The 25,384-nt window shown below is 36.0% G+C and overlaps 1 protein-coding gene across 1 annotated transcript in view; it reads left to right on the forward strand.

Moving 5' to 3' along the window:
* Window positions 1-13,787: 13,787 nt before the first annotated feature.
* The window catches only part of LOC135173729 (aldehyde dehydrogenase 1A1), a 32,164-nt gene continuing 20,567 nt past the window's right edge, over window positions 13,788-25,384 (forward strand). Inside the window, exons 1-5 of the mRNA XM_064140887.1 lie at window positions 13,788-13,819; window positions 13,987-14,095; window positions 20,569-20,673; window positions 23,512-23,652; window positions 24,727-24,856. Coding sequence (XP_063996957.1) covers window positions 14,006-14,095; window positions 20,569-20,673; window positions 23,512-23,652; window positions 24,727-24,856 — 466 coding nt within the window. The 5' untranslated portion in view covers window positions 13,788-13,819; window positions 13,987-14,005. The remainder of the gene's footprint in view (window positions 13,820-13,986; window positions 14,096-20,568; window positions 20,674-23,511; window positions 23,653-24,726; window positions 24,857-25,384) is intronic.

Below are 25,384 nucleotides of genomic sequence, written 5' to 3' on the forward strand. Positions count from 1 at the left end.
GATTTTAGATGAAGTTAAAATTCACCTCAGAAATTAAACTCAGAATAAGAAATATTTTTAAATGTGTTGTTTATATATTTAGGCAGACTGTTATAAAAAGTATAGCTAGTACCGTTACCTGGACAAAGAAATCCAGAAAACCAGAAAAGAGACACTGAAAGCACAACAGCAATGGAGCTCACAGTGTTCGAGCTGTAGCAGCGTAATTCACCACCTCAAAGAGTTTGTTTAGGCCAAATACACAAGAATATTAGCTACAGACAGGTGTGCTATTCCAAGAACACGCAGATTATTAAGAGCATTGCTAATTTCCTCAAAGGCCAGACTTGAGGAGAAAATTTTGCTTGTTAATAAGCTTCAATGTGGTAATAAGGACACCAGAAAAAGCATATAGGCAGTCAGGACAGCTTGCTGTACACAGAGATATTATTACTCTTTCAGAGTATGCTCTTACAGTATATTCTGTCAAATTACTATTGCTTTTGGCAAGAAATTCAGAAATTAATTTGATTTGTACCTTGAAATGCATTTGCATTATTAGACTGGTGCTAAAAAGGTATAATGTACTGGACAATGAGCCCCCATACAGGTGGTATAGTTCTAACATTTTCTCATAAAACATCAGCTCCACACTTTTAAATCAGGAAGAGTCTTCCGGAGGTTTGGATTTAAGCAGAACACTTTTGGTGTCAATCAAGACTAGCAGAGCTAGGAATATACATGCTATCCTTGAACTTCAGAAATTAAATGGAAAACACTGAAAAAGAACTGCAGATACGGAAATCACTGACACCCTTAAGTGAGAGAGCTGCAGTCAAAAACACCACCACGTACAGACCTTGCCACTGTAAATAAACTACTCTCAGTGCCAAGCAGCATGCTCCCATCTTCTGAAAGATATTTTGCTTCTATAAAGCTAAATCTTATTTCAAGAACTAATGTGGCTGACATAGTTTTACAACTGTTTTAAAATCAGTTTTAAAACTGATTCAATACAATGTGATAGCTCTAACTGTTTAAAGAAGTTCACTGGCTATATGGATGTGAGAGTTGTTTTGGTGGTTGCTGTTGGGGCATTTTGGTATGTGTCAAGTCTCAGGTAACAGTACTTTCTTTTTTTTTTTTTTTTTTTTTTTTTTTTTTTTTTTTTCATTTCCATACAGCAAAGAACACCTACAAAGAACATAATTGCATCTTTTATCCAGATATACTTGAGTGTTTTTGTTTGTATTTTAATTGGAGAGAAAGGTATCTGAATGAGCAGAGAGATTCTTACTGTAAGGAAGTCATCCACTAAAAATATCCTTTCCTATTTTGAACCCTGATCCTCGCCTTTCCAAAACACTCCCTTTTTAATCCACTGCATGGCATTACATAAAGCCTTTGCTTCTGTAAATGCTTGTCATCAGGCAAAGCTGAAGTTTTCTATATTGGTAATACAGCTACATGCACAAATGTATTTGAAAAAATGTCTATGTAATTGTCAGGTAGGTAGTTTTTCTTGATTGCTAGAATTCTGCTGAAACCTGACTTTGAGTAATTGATTTTAATCTTCTTGTTTTCTAACCTCTGTTATCATTAATAATTTTTTTTTTTTTTTAAAGGAGTAAACTGTGTTTCGGGATCTAAGTATTGTGGTTTTAGATTGAAGCATGAGATTTTTCTTATTTCGTGATCATGTCTGGGGGAAAATGAAAAAGAACTCAGCTTTTATTTGGAGCTATTTGTGAAGCTGTGACATTCTCTCATGTTCAGATTTTTTTCCAAAACAACTTGCTACGACTTATGTTAATACTTTGTGTTCTTTGTCTAGAAAAATACATGTCCTTACGTATATGCTGTTAATTAACTACACACTTCAGTCCATGACAAAATTCAGGATTTGATATCACACAGATGGAATTTATTTCAAATTCCTCATTAAAACTTCATTACTCGCAAGTCACTCTTGCAGTTTTCACAAGGGTAGCATGGCCAGAGAGCTATTCCTCTACCTTTATAAAAACCACACACACACAAGTTAGTAGATTTGTATTTCAGTTGCATTTAAATGCATTGTTTGTACAGCTGTAGCTCCACTAAAATCAGAGAAGACAGTCCAATCTAATAAACGTTCCTGTAATTTTGTTTCACATGATGTCACAAACAGAAGAAATGGGAAAATAAATTGAGGCTAACATTGCCAAATTTGCTCATGCACTTTGTGTTTCAGAGCTTTTTACATTCCTTCCACCTAAAAACTGCTGTCTGTGATTAAAGATTTTTAATGGTAATTCATGAACTGAAAATGCAGCTCTCCAAATACTGAACATTCCTGGACTGTGAGTACTAAATGCACAGATAAATTTACTTATGGGCTGCGAGATATTTCAGTATTCCCCTTGGACTTAATGTGAACTTGCATGACTTTTCTTGAGAGATGAAGCTGTTCTCATCTTAAATTGTTCTTCCTCCTCACTGCAAATTAAAGCACCTGAATGTCAAGTGATTTCTCCTCAGAGAACAGATATTCTGCAGTTTTTCTAAGAACTATCCTAGGTAAAAATAGATTTTTCTCTGCTTTCTGAAGATATGCAGCAGTATTGTCTTCCACTATTAATTACATATCCTTGGAAATGAAGGCTCTTTTACATAAATGGACAGACAGGTTTCTATTTCTAAGAATTTACCATGCTGGAAAAACATTAGACAGGTATTGCACAGGCATTACATAATTATTCAAGGTATCCTTTTTATTATTGTCACTTGATTTCTGACAACAAAAATAAGCTATGACCTTGCTGACAAATTGAAAGACCTGAAAGAGCTGACAATTAATGAAAGATTAAAAAGTGAAGTGAGTCTTGTGAAATAAAAACAAAAACAAATTCGTAGAGATTCACAGATGCTAGACTGCATCCTGATACTGCAGTAGCATCAGTGCATAGAGTTATTTTCTAGAGAAGAACAAAATGGAGCAAATTCTAGAGTGCAGGATATTCTGGCTGCCAGATTTATCACATACACTCTTAGTGTCGTGGAGGCACAGACAGAGGAAAAGCAGATTTATGAAAGGGCCTTGAAAAAGACAGTGAGAAGTTTCAGATAGAAGATCAAAGCTCCTGTATGGCCCCAGTCAGAGTGATTAGAGTAAAACAGAAGAAAACTGGTTTAAAACATTTGCTGCAATGTGAGCACCAGCTGCCAGCACCAGACAGATTGTGTGGTGGCTTCAGGAATATTTGTCTTGACAAGGCAGAATACAGAGTTGTGGACACTTATACACTGACAGAGAATGTGGGTTGTCTGCTTGCATTCTTACTAGGGTGGCAAAAGGAGGATTTTGCATCATTAACCTGTAATGAGAAAATACCCAGAGGGCAAAATAAAGAAATAAAATTTCCCACTGAGGTACTTTCTAACAATTTTGCATACATTTTCTCAGCTCATTTAAACAGTTTAATGTACATGATTCTCTCTAATGCATGCTTTAGCCCACAGTAACTAAGTCTTCATCTCATCACACCTCTCTTTATCTTCACTCAGGTTCAAAATGTTAGCTTGTCTCTGGATGGATAATCTTTCCTAGCTCTGCTGCTTCTCCCTTCAATCTATTTCTTTTTCTACCTTCTGGTTTGGTAGAAGTTTTTCTATTTGGTCATGCTGAATTAATGCAAAATTCAAGGTGAAAATTCACGAAAACATCAAAATTCTAATTAGTTTTAACCTGGAATTTTACATCTTTCTTGGTAATGATAGGAAAGGGGTACTTGCATGCAAACCTAAGCAAAACAACTGCAAATTTATGCTGGTTGTGAAAGATTAAACACTGTCTCCTACAGCCTGAAAACCTTTGGTGTCAGTGGAGTTTGGGAAGCTACTAAACAAGAAAGTTTGGCAGCGTTTTGATTTTTCAAGTCAAAATTATGACATTAACTGCATGCAACTTGTTTTTCAGGGCAAAATTGTAAGAAGCAAATAGCTCTACCTTCAACAACTATTGCCTGTCTTTAATTCATCTTTGCCTCTCTGCTTTCTCCAGAATCAGCTGATCATCCAGGTAATTTCCATTTATTGCTACCATTATCGACACAACAAAATACAATGTTGGGCTATTATCTGAATAATGTAGGGGGGGTTGGTTTTTTTTAAAACACTTAATTATAAGCAAAACTATTGTGCATAAAGCTTAACATTCTCTGGAAGAACATGCCAGGTTGTAGGCTTCTGGAGGATGATTTTTAAAATACGTTCATTTTTTTCTTGAGAGTAAGAAACGTCATTGTCCTCGGCCCTGATATGCTTCCGTACATAAAAACGCAGAACCAAGGACTTTTTTATTACTCTACCATGCAGTAAATGGAGCAGTCAAACAAAACAGACCTCACCTTATTTTAAAACTTTAAAAATATATTACTCCACTCAGAGATTTGCTTTAAAGGTCTGGTATTTTGGTTTGGTTTTGTTTTGTTTTGTTTTTCATTCTTGGGACACTTTGGCAGCAGCAGCAGCCAAATAATGTTACACACAGTGATATAAAAAGGGAGTTTGTTTACATTCTTAGTTATAAACATAACCAGTGGCCATGATCTACTGATGTCAGAGCGAGCTTTGGAGTGCTAGCCTAAAGTTACATAAAATTGAACGAGATAAAGTGCAGTGTGAGAATTCAAGTAATTTTTTCACTGTTTTGCATGATTATTGAAAAGCACAACACACCCCACATGCCTCTGGAAAAAGAAAACAACCAAAAATTTAGAGAGAAATATCTTAGAAATTGTCTAACAATCTCAGATTATTTGCAATGTTTATTTTTTTTTTCTCAGAATTGCAATGCATTAATCAATTACTTGTATGTTTTATTGGACTACACTCTTCTCACGTCAAACTTTCTTACTCCTTAGAGAAAGGATGTTTTTCTCTTTTTATAATTTTCCTCTAAGAAGGCTCATGAGACATACTGACTGAGTCAAATGCAAAAAATGGGTCTAGTTTTGTCACCGTCTGAAGTAACTGCGTATGTATGCAAATGAACACACATAGAACACATCCTTAAAACGTACTTCTACTTTTAGATAAAACCTGGGTAGTACTACACACCACATGCAGGGATATGGATTTACTCTTATTGGGTTTACATTTGTAATTCTGGTGGGTAACACCTTTCTCTAACAAAACAGGAAATCAATTCCCAAAGTGTATGTTATTTATCTGATTTCTCATACTAGCTTGTTATGTTTTCTTCAATACTGACTTCAAGGAATACTACAGAAATCACTGATATACTTCTACTTTAAATGCAATTATTTAACTAAATGGTACACAGAGCTTAGAATTCCTTCTTTGCAAGACAGTAAGAGAACTCTTGACAGCCTTCAGTGGAAGCTGGAGTGATCATAGCATCTTTTTAAAAATCATTGTCAAGTGTTTTACTGTTAGTTCTCACTTACCAATGATGCAAACGAGTAGCATATGTACACTAGTACAATACTTCCATCAACAAATACATGAACATTGGATTACAACTATGACAAAGAGAAAAATGGGAATTACAAATGACAAGTTAATGTGGCCAACATGTAAAACCAAAATTAACATATAAGCTACAGGACAGAGGATAATGGCAATCTTAGAAATTACCTTAAAAGAAGAGTAGTTTCAAGCAACAGGAAAACAGAAATCCTTCACAATATGTTGCAGAAGTTTTATTTTATATTGAGATTTGGATTCTGAGTCCTAATTCCAAAACGTGCACGTATGCACAGAACTAGAGTCCACTTTTGCTCATTAGAAACACCAGCCTCTGACAGCATCCACAGAAACCTCCCTGAAATTTGCAAAGAGAGCTCTCTCTTTGTGTTAGTTGTTTGTTTGTTTAAGTTAAACTAAATAGTTGGGAAACAGTGGAGCTGGAAATTCATCAAAACCCTTCAATGGTGTTAGAATACAAAGAAAATATTTGAGTGTCGCAGTTAATTTGGAAATGCTGTATGATGGATCAGCCGTGCCAAATTATTTTTTATTTTGAGTTTATCTTGAATATTATTCCTACTACAAATGTGGTTCTTTCCTAGCATTTCTCATTCCACTTCATATGTTATAAAGGTGTATTTTGACCTCTAGATTGCTTGCCTGTTTGGTATGGGTGGTTTATAGCAAACTCTGTAGGAACTTTGTGAGATTGATTATGGTAAAGTGTGAGCAGGGAGAGAGCAAGATGACAAAAATGAAATATTGTTGATTTTATATTAATTTTACATCAGTTTAATTGTAACTTCAGTAGACATCCTTTGATTTCTTCTACTAATAGCAAGTTTTAAATCACGTCCTAACAGTTCGCTACCTTAACATATGGAAAAGACACTATGGCTCTTCATTGAGAAGGTTTTTTGTATTTTCACTGCAGACATTGCAGGAACCAATGCATCTTATACCAAAAGATAGAAAAAATCTGTAGCTATGACCATGCCAATGACTAATATTAGGAATAATAAAAAGTGCTAGAGGAAATAGAAAATATATTTAGAAAACTATAGTGTATTAAAAAAAAAAAAAAAGTGAAATGCAACTGACTCTTTTTTCCCCTTCTTTGTAGATGTACAGTAATTTCTTTCAGATTCTCTTTAAGAATTTCAAAGTAACAAGCAGGTTGTTTTCACATATGAGACTCCCATATCTGGAGCACACAATTACTACACACAGCCTTATGAAGCACACACAGCAATTACGCAAAATGAATTGAAGCTGGCAAAATCTTGGCTTTGAAACAAAGGTTAATGGAGAAAATGCTGAAAATTTCTTGGCAGTAATTGTTGCTAACAATGCAGGTTAATAACTTGTGTTGGGTCTGACTGTAATGTAACTCTGTCTAGTTTTGCACTTGCATGAACTCTATTGATTTGTGTCAAATTCGTAAGTTTGCTGATAAGAGCTTGCATCTTTGACCTATGGTATAAAATCTACCTCCTTTTTCATAATCAATTATTTGATGAAAGTTTTAAGTAAGTTTACTTTAACTTTCAACAGGGATAAATTCAGTGTTTTGCCTGATGCAAAACAGAATTAATTCAACACCACACATTTAGAACACGAATTAAGACAAAAATAAGTACCACAAAAAGATGTTTTAAATATGTCACTATAGTCTTTCAAAACTATAGTCAATATGACTGTGCTGATTTATTAACTATGACAAAATTACTATATAAGTTCTCATTTTTTACAGACCAGAAGTTCTTCCTGTTTTCACAAAACAGTACTGCAAAAGAGCTACAAATGTCCAATAACTAGCTTAAAAAGCAACAGACCATTAATAATGTTTTAATTAAATAATATCCTGTTGACATGAAAACTAGTTTAGCCAGAGTGAAAAACACATTATTTTTTGTCAGTTGCTAATTTATGAATGGACTCTTTCTATGACTTTAATTTTCCAAATATTTGATTTTGTTATTGAATAATAAGGAGGAATTAATAGAGTAAGAAAAAACTCTGTTAGTAAAAATAAAGTAGAATTGATAAAGTTCTATATTTTAGGACAAGCTTTTATGAGTCACAGGTACCTTTTCAAATATATTTAAACTTTTTTTTTTTTTTTGGTGAATATTTACTTCCTCAGGCATCAACCTGTAATAAGATCATTTTTTTTTGTTTCATCACCTTCTTCATATAAAATATTCATTTTATTACTTTTATCTTATTTTTTAAATTGTATGTTAGACAAAAGACAATTGCAAACCATTTTAATTTTAGGATACAAAATATATCACATTACAAAATATTCTTGCAACTGTTAGGAAATGCTGGACTACTGAAATAGCTAGTACTTAGCCTTCGAATTTAGATTACAAAAGCAATTGCTTCCTGTAGCTGAAACAGGTTCTGTCACTAACCGTTTTTGAAAATGGTGTTGCAATTCCTGAAACACCATTCTCTCTTGTCCCACAATGTACACAGTTCCTTTGACACTTCCTTTTACTCTTTCTCTGACGTTCAGTGATTGTGTTTTAATCCTTATTTTGTACACACATTGCCCCATGTACAAAAATAAACCATACAGTACTAAACACGCTAGCAAAAATATCAACCACAAAAAGCAGATGCTCAGGCAGAAAGATGAGTCAAAGCAGACTGATGTATATGCTTCTAATAAAGCATTTTGCTTTTGACAAACTGAGCAAGAGTTCAAATAAATATTCTCTAATTCCAATTCAATCTTTCAAAGAGCTAAGACTTTTTGGCAGAGACCATGTGTTTACCTTCTCCTGAGGGCCTGATACCCACAGCAGGATATTGTTAAGCTTTATTTACACTCCAGAAGCTATATTATAACTCATAAATAATATATAGGCATCCATCTTCCTTTGGTAGGGGGAAAAAAATAAAGTAAAAGCCACCTCACCTGGCAGTATGTATCTCCGGTGAGGTACCTGAATCAGAAACAAACACGTGGATCTCCTTCATAGCCGATGACAATAATTATTTGTTTAAGGGATATTGTTCAGTGTGCTTGGACACTGAGCTACTTTGGATTCCTTCTCTGGAGTGAGAGAATTTGTGCTTTGGAATATTCTGTTTCTCCCTGATTTTGGAGAGTTGCTACACCTTTCGCTCAGACAGAGTTATCTATGTATGGATGCGACACAAATTTGTTGAAGTGTGCCCCACTCCATTGGGCAAATTATGATATATGTTATCTAACTCCATCTAAATCAGATAATGAAAATATGGTAGGTTTTCAAAAGGTGGTTTCGTTTTTTTTTTTTTTTTTTCCAGCAAACTTGATTTGCAAAGTCACATCTCCACAGGTTGATCTTGGCACCCCTAGGCTTGGGGATTATGAGTTATAGTGAGTAGCGGTTGTGGACTTCTGTCTCTGAGCCCCAGGCTTCCTTTCTAGGTGCTCTGTTCACTTTTGTCCTCTTGTCACATTATGTTGTCTGCTGTGTAACAATTATGGTCAAAACTTGAAATTATCCTGAAATTTGCTGTGAAGATCTGTGTTCAGCATACAGTCAAGCAGAGAGTGTCTGATATATGAAATGAGAAGAAATTATCCGGCTTCACCACAAGGTGAGGCTCTATATAAATGGAAAAAACAAGCAAACAAATAAACAACAAACATTCAACTGCGGTGGCACAGCTTCTGTGTAGAAGCAAAGGAAATGCTCATATGTCCTTCCTTGACAAAAGTACCTTGAGACAAATGTGTCACTATAGGCTGAGCAGGTCTCATGAAAGCACCCAGTGTCAAGCAGTCCACAGATAATATGAAGCAGCTATTCAACATCTTTTGACAACGTGATTATGAAATCAGCTGCACTATGCTTTCTACCTCTGCCTCCGCCCTTCTTGTTATAGTGCAAGTTGTATTTGTCCATTACTGGAGCAAAGGTCTTTGCATGAATCAGCCAAAACCTAGTTAGTACAGCCATTTGTATTGGCCATGTAGCAGAAGAGGAAGATTTTCCACCAAATGAGTTTCAATTTTGAGCTCAAATAAATAGTTGTGCATCCTTAAGTTAACTAACTCAGCAAGCTTATGCTTCCAAAGTTTTATAATGACTAAAGGACTCATAGCTGTGCAGAGAGATGAATGTACTTTTGTAAAAGGAATGCTTGGATTTTTATAAATGCAAGATATTCAATGTGCTAGTAAAGCCAAAGGAACTTGCTCAGTATCACTGAAAATCTTGCATTTCAACTTCAATGCTTCACAGTTAGCTATCAGTGCTTCTACATCCCACATGCCTTTGGACTCTTAATTTAGATGGAAAAAAATGATAGATTTCACACCAGTTTTACTTCATTTCTATGCCTACCTTTCCACATCATGCTAAATGGTGACCACAGTTTCTAATGCCATTAAGAGGATGCCAAAAATTTAAAAAGTGAACAAAGCATGTCATAGTAAAAGTCCAGTGATTTCATGAATCTCAGTATTTTCCACTTTTTTAAACATCTTGTGGTGCTTTTGATACTTCCTAACTTAACATTGATGTCTGTAGTATTAGCAAGGGATCACCATGAATGCAGTGTATTTTTTCAGATCTGTGTGCAATCTGAGTTTGAAAGAAAAAGAGAATGAAAAAGAGAAACTAAAAAAAGAAAGAAAAAGAAAAAGAGAAAAAGAAAAGCTAAGCAAATCTCCCACCCAAAAAAAAAAAAAAAAAAAAAAGGCAAAACAAAACAAAAAACCTCTGCATTGTTAAAAGACAAACCTGTGTCTGCCTCCGGGGAAAAAAACCCAAATATTTTCTGGCCTTTGGAAAAGCCAAAGTAATTTCTGGATAAAAGGCATAGATAGTTTTCTACTAAATGCTGGAAGAAAAAAAGTCTGTAACAAATGTATGGCTTTCAGATTGTATTATCCAAGCACATACATCATAAAAATAGCATATGGAACCATAAACCTTCTGGTCAAGCAATTTCCTTTGCATCAAGTGCTATTTCAGCTAGTTAAGGATTTCGAAGACTCTTGTTACAACTTTAGAAAGGTGACCTAAGACCTGCAGGACTCTCCTGGATTCAAGACATTTCAGGTCAGCTAGAAAAGGCCAGGACATTTCAGATACGCATCGCATTGTGTCTAGGGAAGAGAATCCAATCACAGGCTGTCTCTGATTGATATTTGTAACACACTAATGTTATTAGTTGGAGTGCTAGCTAATCCAGCTGAAAACTGCCTTCATCTGTGTGCTGATGGGTATAAATTGTATCTCATATAATGAATTTGGGGCTACAGTGAATTTCAAAAACACAGGCCAAGCAAATTGCCCTGCTAGACTGCAATGAACTCAATAAAAAAAGTAACTGCTAACAACACTTGTTGGATAGCCCATTGTATGTTCATGTCTTAGGAGAAAATTTACTTGTACTCTGAAATGCTGTGTGTGATTAGATAGTAAATTCTTTGTGAAGAAACACACAGACAAATGATTTACAGGTTAGTCCAGTGTAAAACCTGCATTTAAATTGCTGACACAGAATGACAAGAGTCACACCTAAAGTTCATGAACTTGGTTATAGTACCACCAATGTCATACAGCAAGGCACCTCATAGCTTAATTACAACTTGCATGGTGAACTATCTTTTGTTTGCTCCCAGTGATTGTGTACAGAACTTTGAACTGGGAGAAAAGTAATGCACTAAAGCATGAAAGCACCATCACTTAGTCACATCGTCTTATCATGTAGCTTTTCAAGGTATAGAGTTGTTAAGTTCGTTCTTCAACAGTGAAAAGATAACAGTAAGTAACAATAAAATCATTTAATAAAAGGAAGAGGGGAAAGCAGTTAGATTTTAACATTTCCCAATAAAATGGTAACAACAAAATTGTGTAAACTTTCACGTGCAATACCTGTGATATCCAAGTGTTGCATAATCTTCTATCTGGGATAACAGTATAGTCTACTGAAGTTATAATGCTTAAAGAGTGTATCTTCATGTAAAAGTGTTAGGTAAAACGTCTAACAGTGGTGATGCAGGATAGGAAAACAAAATGACTGAAGGAAAGTAGCAGGATGCTGTGAAAACCAGCAACATGGAATACAAGGAAAAGGAAACCTTTTCTACAGTAGGTTTGAAGAAATTCTAGATTGAAAGTAACTGGATGGGAGATGATTGGAATAGTCATGAACAGCTAGCCAAAGCAATAGAATTTCCTGGAAAAAAGGAGGACAGTCAGACATTCATATAGAGGAGAAGGAATTCCTGACATTAATGGTAATGTTGAAGCAAGATAAGGACTGATGACAAGATAAATAAGTGGCTCAAGATAACAAGTACCTTTTTAAAAGATGAGACCTTTTTAACAATAGACAGAGTTTTCAGAGAAAGGGATGGATTTAATAGAAGACTGTTAGCAAAGGTGATTCATGCAATCCAAGAGTAAATGAGTGGAACAGAAGGGAAAAAAAGATGATAAAGTGTAAGTTAAGTGAATGAATGGTGTTGAAAATAAAACACTGCTTACCAGCATGTTTGGAAAAGTTAGAACTTTTCACCCAGGTTAGTATCTTTAATGTTTTTTTAAACAGATTTCAGGCTGCTATCCTTACACAGATGGAAGTGCATGAATGCTATGGTTTTCCAAATAAGTTATTATAGCTTAATAAAGAAAAAAAAAATCAGGAATGGTACCTGAATACAAGAATGTATCTAGGATGCACCTGCTTGGAAAAAATACTTTTTGCCTTGTTTCAAATAAGGCAACTTCACTGATCTTTATCTTATACATCTAGTCACATTCAGTTTAAATTGGGGAACTGTGGGATGACAAACTCTGTGTAGAAAACTACATGGAAATTAAAAAATAAATTAAAAAAAAAAAAAAAGGAAAGGAAACCTACAACACTTTCTGAGTGAAAATAGTACTGAAAAATGTATTCCAAATAAAAGTGAGCAAAACTCTATTTAGATACTGTCTTTTTTCACAGAAATCAAAGACATTCTCAAAAGTAGACAAACATTGTAACCTGAAATGTTGAGGTCCAAAAGCACTGTTCACAAAACTCTCAAATACACCACTCTACGCAGGGATGTCTTGAGCTAGCCAGTTGTCACATAAGAGAGATACATCCAAAAGGAAGTAACTGAGCTGGTAACCTTGGCTATCATGGTACTAAAGCAATAGAAATGGGGCACTCTTCATTCATGTGACAGTGTGAATGGCCAGCTCTTGTAAAAGTTCACATAGCTTTTTATATCTCACTGAGAGATGACTACTGTGGGCACAGAATTCTTTCCTATGCAGAAATTATGTGGAATTCCCTAAAGGCCAGACACTTTTGCTCCAACTATACATGTAAACACAAAACCCATCAATGACACTTATAGCATGCTCAGTTACAGCATACTCAGAAAGCATGTTGCTTAGAACTAGTGTATTGTTAGGTTATGTCCTATATCATGCATTGGTTAAAAACAGAAAGGTCTCCATTGACAAATGTTTTAGATGATGCTTGAAACATGAGTTAACTGAGCTTGTTGAGTTTTTCAAGCACCTCTGTAATATTGGTGGAAGCAATAGGATCCTTTATTCCTGAGGTACAAACCCATTCTGCATATACTAGTAGCTTCACATACAAAACCAAGTGCTAGTTCAGTTCCAGTTTGTTCTATGATACTGTTTATCAAAAATGTAGGATTAATGAAGAAAGGTGAGATCATTTGCCATTATTAGAGGTATGTTTCTCACTGAACAATCAGAACTGGACATATATGTACCAGTGCATTTCACCCTTGGTAAAGAAGTTCTGTCTTTTAAATAACTAAGACCACCTGCAGAGCACTGTAGTAAAAATTTTGTCCTTAAAAATCGTGTTGTCTGAACAAAACAACAAGCTTGTGCATGGTTCCACTCATAATGTATTTTACTCTTGGATCAATCAGTTTTATCCTACTTTCACATTTCCTGATAAACACCAAAGATTTTGTACCACTATAGCCATTCTTTATCCCTGTGATCTAAGAAGCAATTACAGGAACTATACTGTACTCAAAACATATTAAAGCATAATCCAAGGTTGCTTGTATTTTAGTGATTTTTTTTCCAGCTCTAGGAATTATTCTCATCAAGTCTTCAGTGAGAAAGGCTACTTTGTTTCCACAGTTAACAAGTTTGTCCTTACCTTCAGCTCTGCCTTCAAGTACGTGAATGACTCAAAATCTGAGGGCCTGCCAGCCAAGATAAAGCAATTTTATGGATAAAAGGAGGGGGTCTTAGACTATGTTCCACAGGACAAAATTTGTAATGCCTAGATAAGCAGATTGCTTCAGCAGCATTCGGTTTACCTAGGTCTCAACTCAGTGAAAAGGCTGTTGCATCTGGTCTTAAAAGTAAGTAGTGTCATTTTCTCTTTGCATGGAATTCTTTCATCCAATCACATTCCTGTATGCAAATATGCTATAGCTGGTACAAATATAAAAGCACAAATAAAGCTAAGAGCTCAGTAAGGACAAAAATCACTGCAGTTCCCTTCTACTACATTTCACCTGTGTTTCAGGAACTCCTCAACTGAAAATATGAAGAAGCAAGCTTCAGAGAGCAACTCTGCTCCAGTTTTGCCAGCGCTGCCAGAACCACTCAAAGATCTGAAAATTAAGTACACCAAGGTGAGTAACATTTATGTTTCTTTTCTTACGCATATGCAAGTTCAGTGATCCTTTTAACTGACATATATCAGTGGTGTGATTGAATTATGTTATATTACACTTGGGGTAGCTGTTGTATTTCTCCTGAGACAAGCCTTCTCAGGTGGTAAGTTTTCAGAAAGTAAAAATGGAGTGAAGAAAGAAAATTTTCTTTTACTTTTCTGAAAAACAAGAACAAATTGCAATGTTAACACATTGCAATATATTACAATCAGATTGAAATAATTATACCAAATAAGTCTCTGTGGAAAGGGATGTATGGAAATGAAACTAAAAGAAAACTACTTCCACTCACATATTTTTCTTAGATAATAATTATTTTTCAGTTTAAGTATAAAAAAAAAAGAGTCTACCAATTATTCAGTATTACCACATTTTTTTGTAATAGCAAATTCTTTCCATATACAGTTAGAAATACACAGATAAAGAAGGTCTGAAACCAGACTTGTGTTCCCAGCTCTTTGCTCTTTTTGTCATAAGACACAGATACCTGCGAACTTTGAACAAACTGTTGGCACAAAATATTGAAACTCTGCCCTCTGAAACATTTAGGTAGAACAACTGAGCAGAAAGGACCTGTTCTATTTAGAGACTCCTTTGTTACTGTTAACTTTTTCTCTTATTACCATTATAATGGAAATAGGTTGCATTTTCTAGAACCACCTATTAAAAAATAGTTCTTAAGTAAATGTCTGGAGTAGTCCTTTTGAATTCCATTCTATTCTATTTTTTAATGGAAAAATCTAACCAGATTTCAATCCATGCCTTTCTGGTATAAATCATGCAGAACCAACCTTTGTAAATATTTAACAGGCTACAAAGCTGTGTGGTTCTGTCATGTGATAGTTCTCTAACACTCTTCCATAGGCAGTTTTCCAAAGGAAAATATCTAATAGGAGCAAAATGCCAGCTCAGAAATCTAGTGTAACTGAATAGGTGAGGCATAAATTCCTGTAAACATTTCTATGCCTCTAAAATATTTAATTAGCAAAAGCCTAATCCATTAATATGAAAAGCAACTACAAGACAGCCAGCATGGATGAAAAGTCTGTGGCACACAGTTAAGGAGAGGGCCACATCACAAATGTGTTTCCTTTGCCTAGACAAAAAATATAATTTCTTCAACATTGCCTATAATACGTTAACTGCAGAAATGCAGTTCACTTGTTAGTAAAAGTGTGTACCTGCAAGTGATCAAATCCAAAACACCCTTGCAGAAGCTTGATTTTTGCAGTGCTTCCCTCCTCTCCTTAAATATCACAAAGGATTACCTGAAAGCCACAACAGTGTGCTGAGGGACAAGCAGACAGGATAATAGAAACTTCAACCCATACCTATCAGTCATCTCACAATTTAGTAAACCCTTTTCACACTTGTTTTCTTACCCATCCTGTTTCTCTCCTGTTCTGTACAAGGAGAGGATGTGGGGTTGTTTTGACTAATTATATTGGAGGGATCAAGATGAGAGAAGCATTAATTACTGCTGAAGCACACTGGACATCAGCAGATCTCTCAGAACTGGAAATGAAATTTTCCTTTTTTTTCACCATGACATAGTATCAACAGGACCTGAAAAAAAAGTATACAGGAGATGTTCCAAGATTTTTGCTCTTTGCATAACTAGCTTTCTCTTTTATTTTCAATGAGAGACACAATTCTGGGACATTTACAGAGATCACTTAACTACGCATTTTTATATGTCTGTGGATCTATAGGTTAGTATAAATACATTTCAGATTATGACTTTCATTTGAAGGAACTCAAATTTTAATAATGAAATTGAATGCATTTTAAATAGCTAAATTGGCTTGGATGTTGAACCAAGTAATCTTGAATTGATTTAATATCTGAATCTCCTTTTAAAGTGGTTCCAATTCACTGAATCAGCTTTGGTATGTCAGTAAAAATGTACTAGTAAATATTTTACTTAGTCAACAATGAGGAATTAAAAAATAGTTGCTTGAGAAATTATTTCTCTTGTGGTAATTCTGCATACACTAAGCCCTGTGGTGCTCCTTTAACCAGAGAAACTCAGATTAGTTAATTATTAGGTTGTCAAATTACACGAAGGGGAGAATACAGCAGCACATTCTCTCACTAAGCTGTATTGTGGAATACCAGAAAATGTGAAAAGGGCAAGCCACTCTGAGTGAAGGAAAATTATAGCTGAGTACCGTGCAACTTGTAGTCCCTCATTTCACAAAGGTGAGGGGAAAACCCACCAAAAAACTAAGCAGGAGAGCTAGGATAAGGTAACCATCTATAATACCATAAAAAAAAAAAACAAACTTCTTCAAGATCAACTGACTTTGTAAATACAAAGTCATCTAACAAATCATAACATTTAAACAAGCAATGAATAGAAAGAATGTGTACTTTTTAGTTCATTGCAGCAGAAAAAGGTAATTCTGATATCAATAACAACATACAATTATGTGCAGTTAAAAAGTTACACCAAACATTAACCATGTATTAACTTCTTGTGAGGAAAACATTTGGAGGGGGGAGAAGTTTCACATCAAATATTCTATACTGATCCATTTGCTCCAAGACTACAGTTCCAGTTTTCAGTAGTTTCATGAGGTGAGAACATAACGTATTTCAGCAGAGCTGGGGTGTGTTCCTTAGACAAAGCAGTAGAGAGTCAGATACTTCCTCTGCCCATGCAGAATAGGCACAAATACAGCAGTTCCTATCTAGCAGGCACTTTCATAAAGTCATGGTCCTCCCATAAAAGTCAAGAACTGAAAGGGGGAAATAAACAAATAACATCAGAATGACAAAGAAAGGTAAAAAGCAGATTTTTCTCTCCCTACTCTCTCCTCAGGTCATTTGAGTGACCAAATGAACTGTCTAAACTACTTCTACCGTAGTTTTGCAGGTAACTTCAACACCAAACAGAGAATAGTATCAGACCTGAACTTCAGTGAATAAAGGCGGGGTGAGACAGGCAGTTTGGAACAAAGTACCTAATATAGTCAGTCAGAACCTGCAACGGTCTTGATGATCAGCACGATCAAGATCTCACATGTATGTCAGCAGTGCAGCAGCACTGAGAAGTGAGGAGGGAGGGCCCCAACTCAACAACATAAGGAAGATGGGCTCAGGCAACCATGTTCCAGTACTGACCAAACCCAGAAACTGTAGAGATAATTAGACAGTGTGTGGTCGATACTGTTAACATTGATCTGTACATAGTACTGTGTTTAAATTAAAGAACAAACTGTGCAACACCCGGTAGGAACACAACTCTTTTCCACACCTGTGCCATGTACCAGATCTTTCTAATGAAGCTTTGTTTTTTTGATTCAAGGCTAACACACAGTTAGAAATAAAAAAAATGAGCCTCCTTTGGTAATTTTACCAGAAGTAACACAAAGGCTGAAGGCTCTAAGGTAACACAGGTTTTGTGGACCTATGGGCACCCCGGTTCTGTTTCAAAACTGTGAGCAGAGATAAATATCTCATTACTTAAATACCTCATTTTCTCTGATTCTTAGCTTTCACTCTGCTTGTCCATTAAATTTTCACAGTTGTATAGGATTATGTAACTTCGCAGTGATTACAGCTTAAGTAGCTATTTATACATATTTTGTCACTCAGCAATTGCTGAATTGATTCACTTCGTATATTTGACTATCGCTTGACAAAAATAGAGTCCTTTTAACAACAGTACAAAGAATGTATTTTAAAAGACCAAATTTAATCTTTTAGGATAGTATGACGTCAGATTTCCCCTACAAAATTAAGAAACATTATCATGAACAGACGAAGTGGATTATTTCCATATTTGCCTGTTTGCCTTAACTGAAAATGTCTACAGATTTCATCAACTTCCATTGGGAAAGGCAGACCAGATCCAGCAACGGGACCAGCCGCGGCGCGTAACGGCACTGCCCTCAGACACACAGGACGCCTCCCGACCCGCAGGCTCCTGCAGAAAGGGAGGGAAGGGCAGGAAGGGCGGCAGGGTCGGCTCCCTCACGCGCCTGCGCGAAGGGCCTGACGCAGCTGGAAGCGTTGCTGTGGTTACGCGCGAGCGCCAGAGGCGGGCGGGGCAGCCGCAGGCCGCCGTGCGGACGAGCAGGTCTGCTTTGGCAGGTCTGCTTTGGCAGGTCTGCTTCGCCCGACCCGGGCCAGCAGCGCGACCCGAGGACTTTTTCGGGAAAAAACAACAACCAGTAAACCACAAGCAAACAAGAAAAACCCAGGGCAAACAAAGCGAAACAAAACCCCTTATACCCCAAACACCAAATTACCAGCCTTGGCTGCAAACCGGGCAAATACTGTGACTGGTGCTCATGCAAATATGTGAGTGTCCAGACCCCTAGCTGCAGAGAATTCCTGAGCCTAGCATTTGGAATGGAAGGTGGTGGGTATGAAACCTGTGTGAGGTGTGAGCAGGTGAGTGATCCTCTCAGTATGAGTTGGGCTAAAGGAGCAAGTGCAGAGGCTAAGGTCTCTATGGGACTATGAAGGGGAAGTTGACTGGGGCAACCAGGCTGTACCATCCCCGAGGGAAGGGCAGCAGGTGAGGGCTGCACAAGTAGCAGAGGATCCTGTTTCTTCTTGCTACCCAGACAAAACGAGTAAAGGAGTAGACCCAGGAGATGAGGGTGAGTGGAGGCAGGTCCTCCTCACCAGAGGCAGAGGAGCCCCCTCCCGGTCTTCTCAAGTCTTACCAGCTGACTTTGCACAACAGATACGGGGCACTAGAAACTGAAGATTGGACAGAGGAGCATGGGGAGGAAAGTTCACCTGCTCAGTTGCCCAGTGCATGTTGGCCAGCACCAAGAATTTGGACTAGTGCAACAAAGAAAAAAAGGAGAGTGATAACTGTAGGGGATTCACTTCTGAAAGGAACAGAGGGACCAATGTGTTGGGCATATCCCTCTCATAGAGCCTGGGTTTGGGATGTTGCTAGGAAAATTCTTAGCCTGGTGCACTCTATGGATCTTCCATGTAGGAGGAGAAGAAATAATGACTTTTAGACCTAGAACAATCAAAGATTTCAGGGCCTTGGGACAAGGGGTACAAGACTCAGGAGTACAAATAATCTTCTATTATTTCAACCAATGGCAGAGACATTGGATTTAGCAGCAGCATACAGTCTTTTAATATATGGCTCACCACCATAAATTTGGGTTCTTTGACAATGGTACAATCTATACAACACCAGGGTTGTTGACACCAAACAGGAGACACCTCTCTCAAATTAATGGCACAAGAAGAGGCAAAGACAACCTCCACTCCTTATTAGATGAAGCGGGGAATATATTAACAAAAGATGAGGAAAAGGCAGAGGTGCTTTACACCTTCTTGGCCTCAGTCTTCAATAGTGTGACAGGTTGCCTCCAGGACAACTGGCCTCCAAAACTAGCAGACAGAGTCAGGGACCAGTGTAGTTTCCCTGTAATCCAGGAGGAAGAAGTAAGGGATGTGCTGAGCTACTTGGATCCTCACAAGTCCATAGGACCAGATGGGGTCCATCCTAGGGTGGTGAGAGAGCTGGCAGAAGCTGCTCTCCATCATTTATCAACAGTCCTGTCTCACTGGAAAGGTCCCCAAAGACTGGAAGCTGGCCAATGTGATCCACATCCACAAGAAGGGCCGGAGGGAAGAACTGGGAATTTACAAACCTAACAGCCTGACCTCAGTGCTGGGCAAGGTCATGAAACAGGTCATCTTGAGTGTCATTCACAAAAGACCTGCAGGATGACCTATCCCATCCAGCCGGTCAAGGTCCCTCTGCAGGGCTGTCCTACTCTCCCACAGATCAACACCTTCTCCTAGCTTGGTGTCATCTGCAAACTTACTAATGATAGACTCAAGCCTCTCATCCAGATCATTGGTAAAGATATTGAACAGGTCTGGGCCCAGCACTGATCCTGTATCATGAAAAGAGCTTTTTTACTCTGTTTAAGTTTTTCTTTGCTTCACTCAGGTGATTGTAGTGTAGGGGGATGTGTTTCAGTCTTGACATTAATTTTTTTTGCGTCAGGCAAGAATGAAGTAATGCCAAGGCAAGACTAAATAAAATTATGTTCTTCAGGATACTACTTTGTGATACAATGTACTAATCCCAAGGATTGCATTTACTTCTGTCAGGGAAAGTAACTGACGATTGGCCATTACCAATCGTGTGAGCACAGGATATCTAAGGTTTAGATACCACCCCTGTACATCAGAGACTTCCTTCAGTTAGAGAGAGGAAGGACTACTTTATAACAGAAACTTTTTATTATATGAAAGTGAAAATATTGTGTAAAAATAAAATGTTTGTCTCTCCAAAGGAAGTGTATGTGTGATTACTCATCTCTTTAGAATAATGTAGAAACAGCTATTCAGTTTTTATTCAAGGGCCTATCAATCAGGCAGATAATAGATAACATATATATGTTACTGATATTGTTGCAACATTTCTTCCTCTTCAGATATTTATAAACAACGAGTGGCATGATTCCATCAGTGGCAAAAAATTTGAAGTTTTTAACCCTGCAAATGAAGAGAAAATCTGTGAAGTTGAAGAAGGCGACAAGGTAGTGTTTTCTTTCCTGGTCTTAATTCTGGCTTTAAATGCAGTTTCATGTCTTAAAAGGAAGGAACTTTTCTATCTGTGTTGATGTAAAACTTCAGAGATGTACTTACTTCATCCTGTATACTTCTGCAAACATAATTCATAGGGTTTTCATGAAATGTTAATATTATTTGTAAACAGACACAGAAAATACTACATTATTTTTGGGATCTTGCCTATGGTTATGATTAAAGTTCTCAAGAAATGTTTTGTTGAATTATTTTTTTTGTTCTTTTTATTCTTTTTGTTACCTTTGATCAGCAACATGTGATAACTTAATTGATTCTCTTTTTTTCTTTTTTTTTTTTCTTGGTTTGTTTCGTTTTTGTTTTTCCCTCACTGTTCTCTATTTTCCCACGTCAGCTTGGGGAAGATAGTCATTATCATCAGCGTTTTTGACTGTGAATAAGTCTTCCCACCACTGTCTCTTTCAAATATTTGATTTAGTGAAAAAGAAATTGAAAAATAGAACTAACAAATACTCTGCACAGATCTGGCTTTTATTGATTTTGTACATGTAATGATGAGTTTTTCTTATGCCATTTTCCTCTATGTAGAGAGCGCAGAGTAACCTAACATTCTTTCAGACTTCTTTTGTCCTCAGTCAAAGAATTTCATAAACATGTTGATTTCTGGTTTAGTATGCCACTAGAACCGCATGTGGTTTTGATACAACTCTTCTCTGTTCAGTCTCTACAAAACAAATTACACTGCAGATTGAGTTGGCCTGATATTTGACCATGCTCAAGTGAAATGACTTGTAACCTGCAGCTGTTCACATTACCACTCAAATTTTTTGAGGCTGTCACTCTTTACAAGCAATCTAACATCTCATTAAATACAAACAATACTAATACTGTTCAACATACAGGTTTGCTTTCTCTCCAGTAATTTTGCAAACTAATGTGTAAAGGCAGCTGCTATTAACTAAATTGCCAAGGGAAATTAACAAATCTGGTAAATTACAAAATCATTGTGAACCCAGTATCTAAAGACTAAAGCCTAGTCTTGAGATAACGAGTTGAGAAATTTCACAGATTTAATTTGTGCACAAAATAGGGTTGACAAATGGCTGTACACTGCATTGCAGTGATATTGAAAAAAAGAGAAAAATATTAAAACCAATGGGTGGGTAGGAACTCTTTTCCTTTCAGATTGATGTCTCTTTCAAGTTATATTTGCTGGTTTAAAATATCCATAGTAATAAAGCTTTGTTGGATATTAAATAAATGTACTTTACTAAGAAGTCAGAACTAGTTCTGAAAGAAACTAATAGTGTTTATATTAATCATTTATATTTATATACCAAAATCAAACTTTTCATAGTTGAAGAATATTTTTTTCTTCATGTATTTTTTCTTGAGTTTGATTATTTCTGCACACGACGCTGGATTTTACTTTAATTTACATCATTCACACAAGTACAACTTATTCTTTACCCTTTTCTAGCAAGGGCCAAGGGGTATCCCCCAAGTCATATTGCAAATATGTAAAATATTTATGATAGAAAGACTGTAGGAAAAAATAGTATTCATTAAATATTCATAGAATATTTAATTGGGCTACAGCAAAGTGATATGATATTTGATAACATTCTGACAGATTCTGAAGAAATGCAGTTATTTTTGATCTGGTACATTTAGCTACCCAATGTAGGTGGCTGGTCTAGTATTATATTGTAGTAATAACTGCTACTTGTGGAAGTCATTCCTGTCCTACCTGTGGGTCTCCTGCTTGGCAGGTCTGTGCTGCAATTTGAAAGCTAGATACCTGCTCCACCCTCGACTTTTAGATATTAGTTGTAGCCTACTAACACCAATTAAATATTGAAGAGCTGGTTTACATTTAGAACAATGAACTTTCATGTTGTCTTAGTAAATTTTCTAAGTTAGTCAATAATTTTCAAGAACTGTGAAATACAGATGAAATCCAAGCACAAAAAATGTGTTTTCAAGGAAGTTTCAGTTGTGTTTTCCTAATACTCTGGAACAACATTATATAGAGGGTTAAAAAAAAATTATATATATATATAATTCAGTGTAGATTTGGGTAAAAAAAAAATATATATATATATAATTCAGTGTAGATTTTCCTGCTATAGCAAAAGCCAAATGTTAAATAATAAATTACACTCATAAAAAGTGTTAATGGAGTGATAAATTGGCTTGCTTAATGCATGGATATTACTTAGACTTCAGAATATTTAGTCATAGCACTTTAAACCTGGTTAAATCAGTCAATTGCTTAAACCCTTTCAAATAAAAATATTCCTTAAAACTTTCAAACCCAAATCCATTGATTTTTATTTCTCTAATGAAAATTGGTGTTAATTTTATGGAAAACTCTAAGGTACTATTTTTTCTAACCTGTTCTTCATCATATCACCAGATACTTTTAGATGATGCTAAGTACTTAAATATTTAATTCATGGATTTGTGTATCATTTTGTATCTAAAAGCAATTAAACTGCATCATCAGTGTAATTGGTGGATGTATTCCCAAATATAGGAACTAGAAGACAGAGGGTCTGAAAATATAATTTTTAAAAATAGAGTTCTGTAATATGTTTTTATTTTAGGAGATTTGAAAACCCGTCTGTTTCTCATACAACTTCACATTGTTGAAATGATAGCAGAAGTGTCTTAAAGACAATAAATCTTATCTTTAAAATTACTATGTCAATTCTGATGGGATTAGGGTTGGCTTCTTGTATTTATCTTGAAATACAACTTGTACCTTTAACAACCAACACAACTGATGACAGGATCAACTTCTGAAAGTTTCTCTATTTTTCTCACAGGCAGATGTAGACAAGGCTGTTAAAGCTGCTAGAAAAGCTTTTGAACTTGGGTCACCCTGGCGTACAATGGATGCTTCAGAGAGAGGAAGGCTCTTGTATAAACTAGCCGACTTAGTTGAACGAGATCGTCTGATTTTAGCTGTGAGTATGATATGTGGTTAAAAAGACTGGGGAAAAAATTCTAGGTACTGTTTTTCAAAGAAGTATATAAGGAAGTCAGATTGTCTCAATACAAGTGTTTCATTTGTTTTGCAAATAGATCTCATTAAACTGCCTTGCACTCTGCCCTGTTAACATCCCACACCCACAACATACTTGAGTATTCAGTTAGCTTTAAGACGATATTAAACCACCTACAATCAATGCAATTTAAATTGTTGGTACTTAAGGATGCTCTAACATAGACCATGCACTTGACACTTGCCTAAACCAAGGACTGAATCTTAAACTCTGGATCAGCACCTACAGATAATACAAGTCAAAATAGGGGAAATTTTTAATTTCACAGCTATATTTTTTTTGTTACAACTGGTCCCTTGTTAATTCCAACTTGCAAGTGACAATGAATGAAAAACTTTAATTGAAACCAAAAGTAGCAACAAACTACTTATTGCTAAGAAGAACATGGAAGGTAAGGAATGATGGCCTGTCTTAGCTGACTACTGTATAGTGGCCATTTTGCCATTCTAAATAGCAGACACAGCAATTGCTGTTTTGAGTTTTTTTGCTTGTGTAAGCTGCTAATCATGCATTTATTAAACACTTATTCATTCATTCTTTAATAATGAAACAGCACAGGATCCTAGGTTAACATGGCAGTTATTTTCAGTCTATTACTGTCTCACTTGTGTGTCAGTGTGCATCATCTGTAGGAAGCCACTCATATTGTTTGCATCACTTATTTCCACAAACTCTTATCTTTTCATCAACACTCACAGAATTTTTAACATAAAGTAAAGCAGTGTAACTAATTTAGATAAGAGGATTTTTTTTCCAGACCATCTCACCATTACAACTCTGCCATGTTATCTGCTATAACCAGAATGGAAGTTTATAATTTGCAATTTGCTACCTTGTGTTTTTCAAACATTGAGTATCTTTCAGAAGTTAATTGATCTGATGAACCTGTGAATTGAACAACCAGAAGCTAAATGAACAAGTAGGAGAACCATTATCAGCGTTTGATATTAACTTTATAATTACTGTTGTCTGCAGACAATGGAAGCCATCAATGGTGGGAAGCTCTTTTCCAATGCCTACCTAATGGATTTAGGTGCCTGCATCAAAACATTACGCTACTGCGCAGGTTGGGCTGATAAAAACCATGGGCGCACTGTTCCAATGGGTGAGTGTTTTTGCACTAATAAAAATACAGAACTGACAACAGTCTGATCTGTAAAAAAAGTGTCTTTTTCCAAAACATGTGCAACTTAAAAAATGTCTCAAGTGGAAAACATTCTAGATGGTTTTATAGAGATTAAGATTTATCACAGTGCTTATTTTAAACATTTAGTGCAGTTATTCACATTTATTTCTTCCTCTGTATGTTGTAAGTACTGTAGATTGAACTTAAGTTTTTATCCTTATGTACATCTAAGAAGCCTAGTAGGTTATTTTTGCATAGCGATGCATAGTTTGTGCGGTAGTACAGTATTAAAAACTGCGTATTTGCTGCTTGCTCCCAGAAGGACAAAGAATGGCAATAAAGAAGGAATTAAGAAAAACTATAGGGATAAATACTTCCAACTTTCTTGCATCACATGGAGTTTCATACAAGGCTTAATGGAACACATATTTATTTGAATCAAAGAGAATTTTATACATAATGGATTTGATTTCAGCTAAGATCTAATATTAAAAAATGTCTCATGTA

The sequence above is a fragment of the Pogoniulus pusillus genome, chromosome Z (assembly GCF_015220805.1).
Source record: "Pogoniulus pusillus isolate bPogPus1 chromosome Z, bPogPus1.pri, whole genome shotgun sequence".
NCBI lineage: Eukaryota > Metazoa > Chordata > Aves > Piciformes > Lybiidae > Pogoniulus > Pogoniulus pusillus.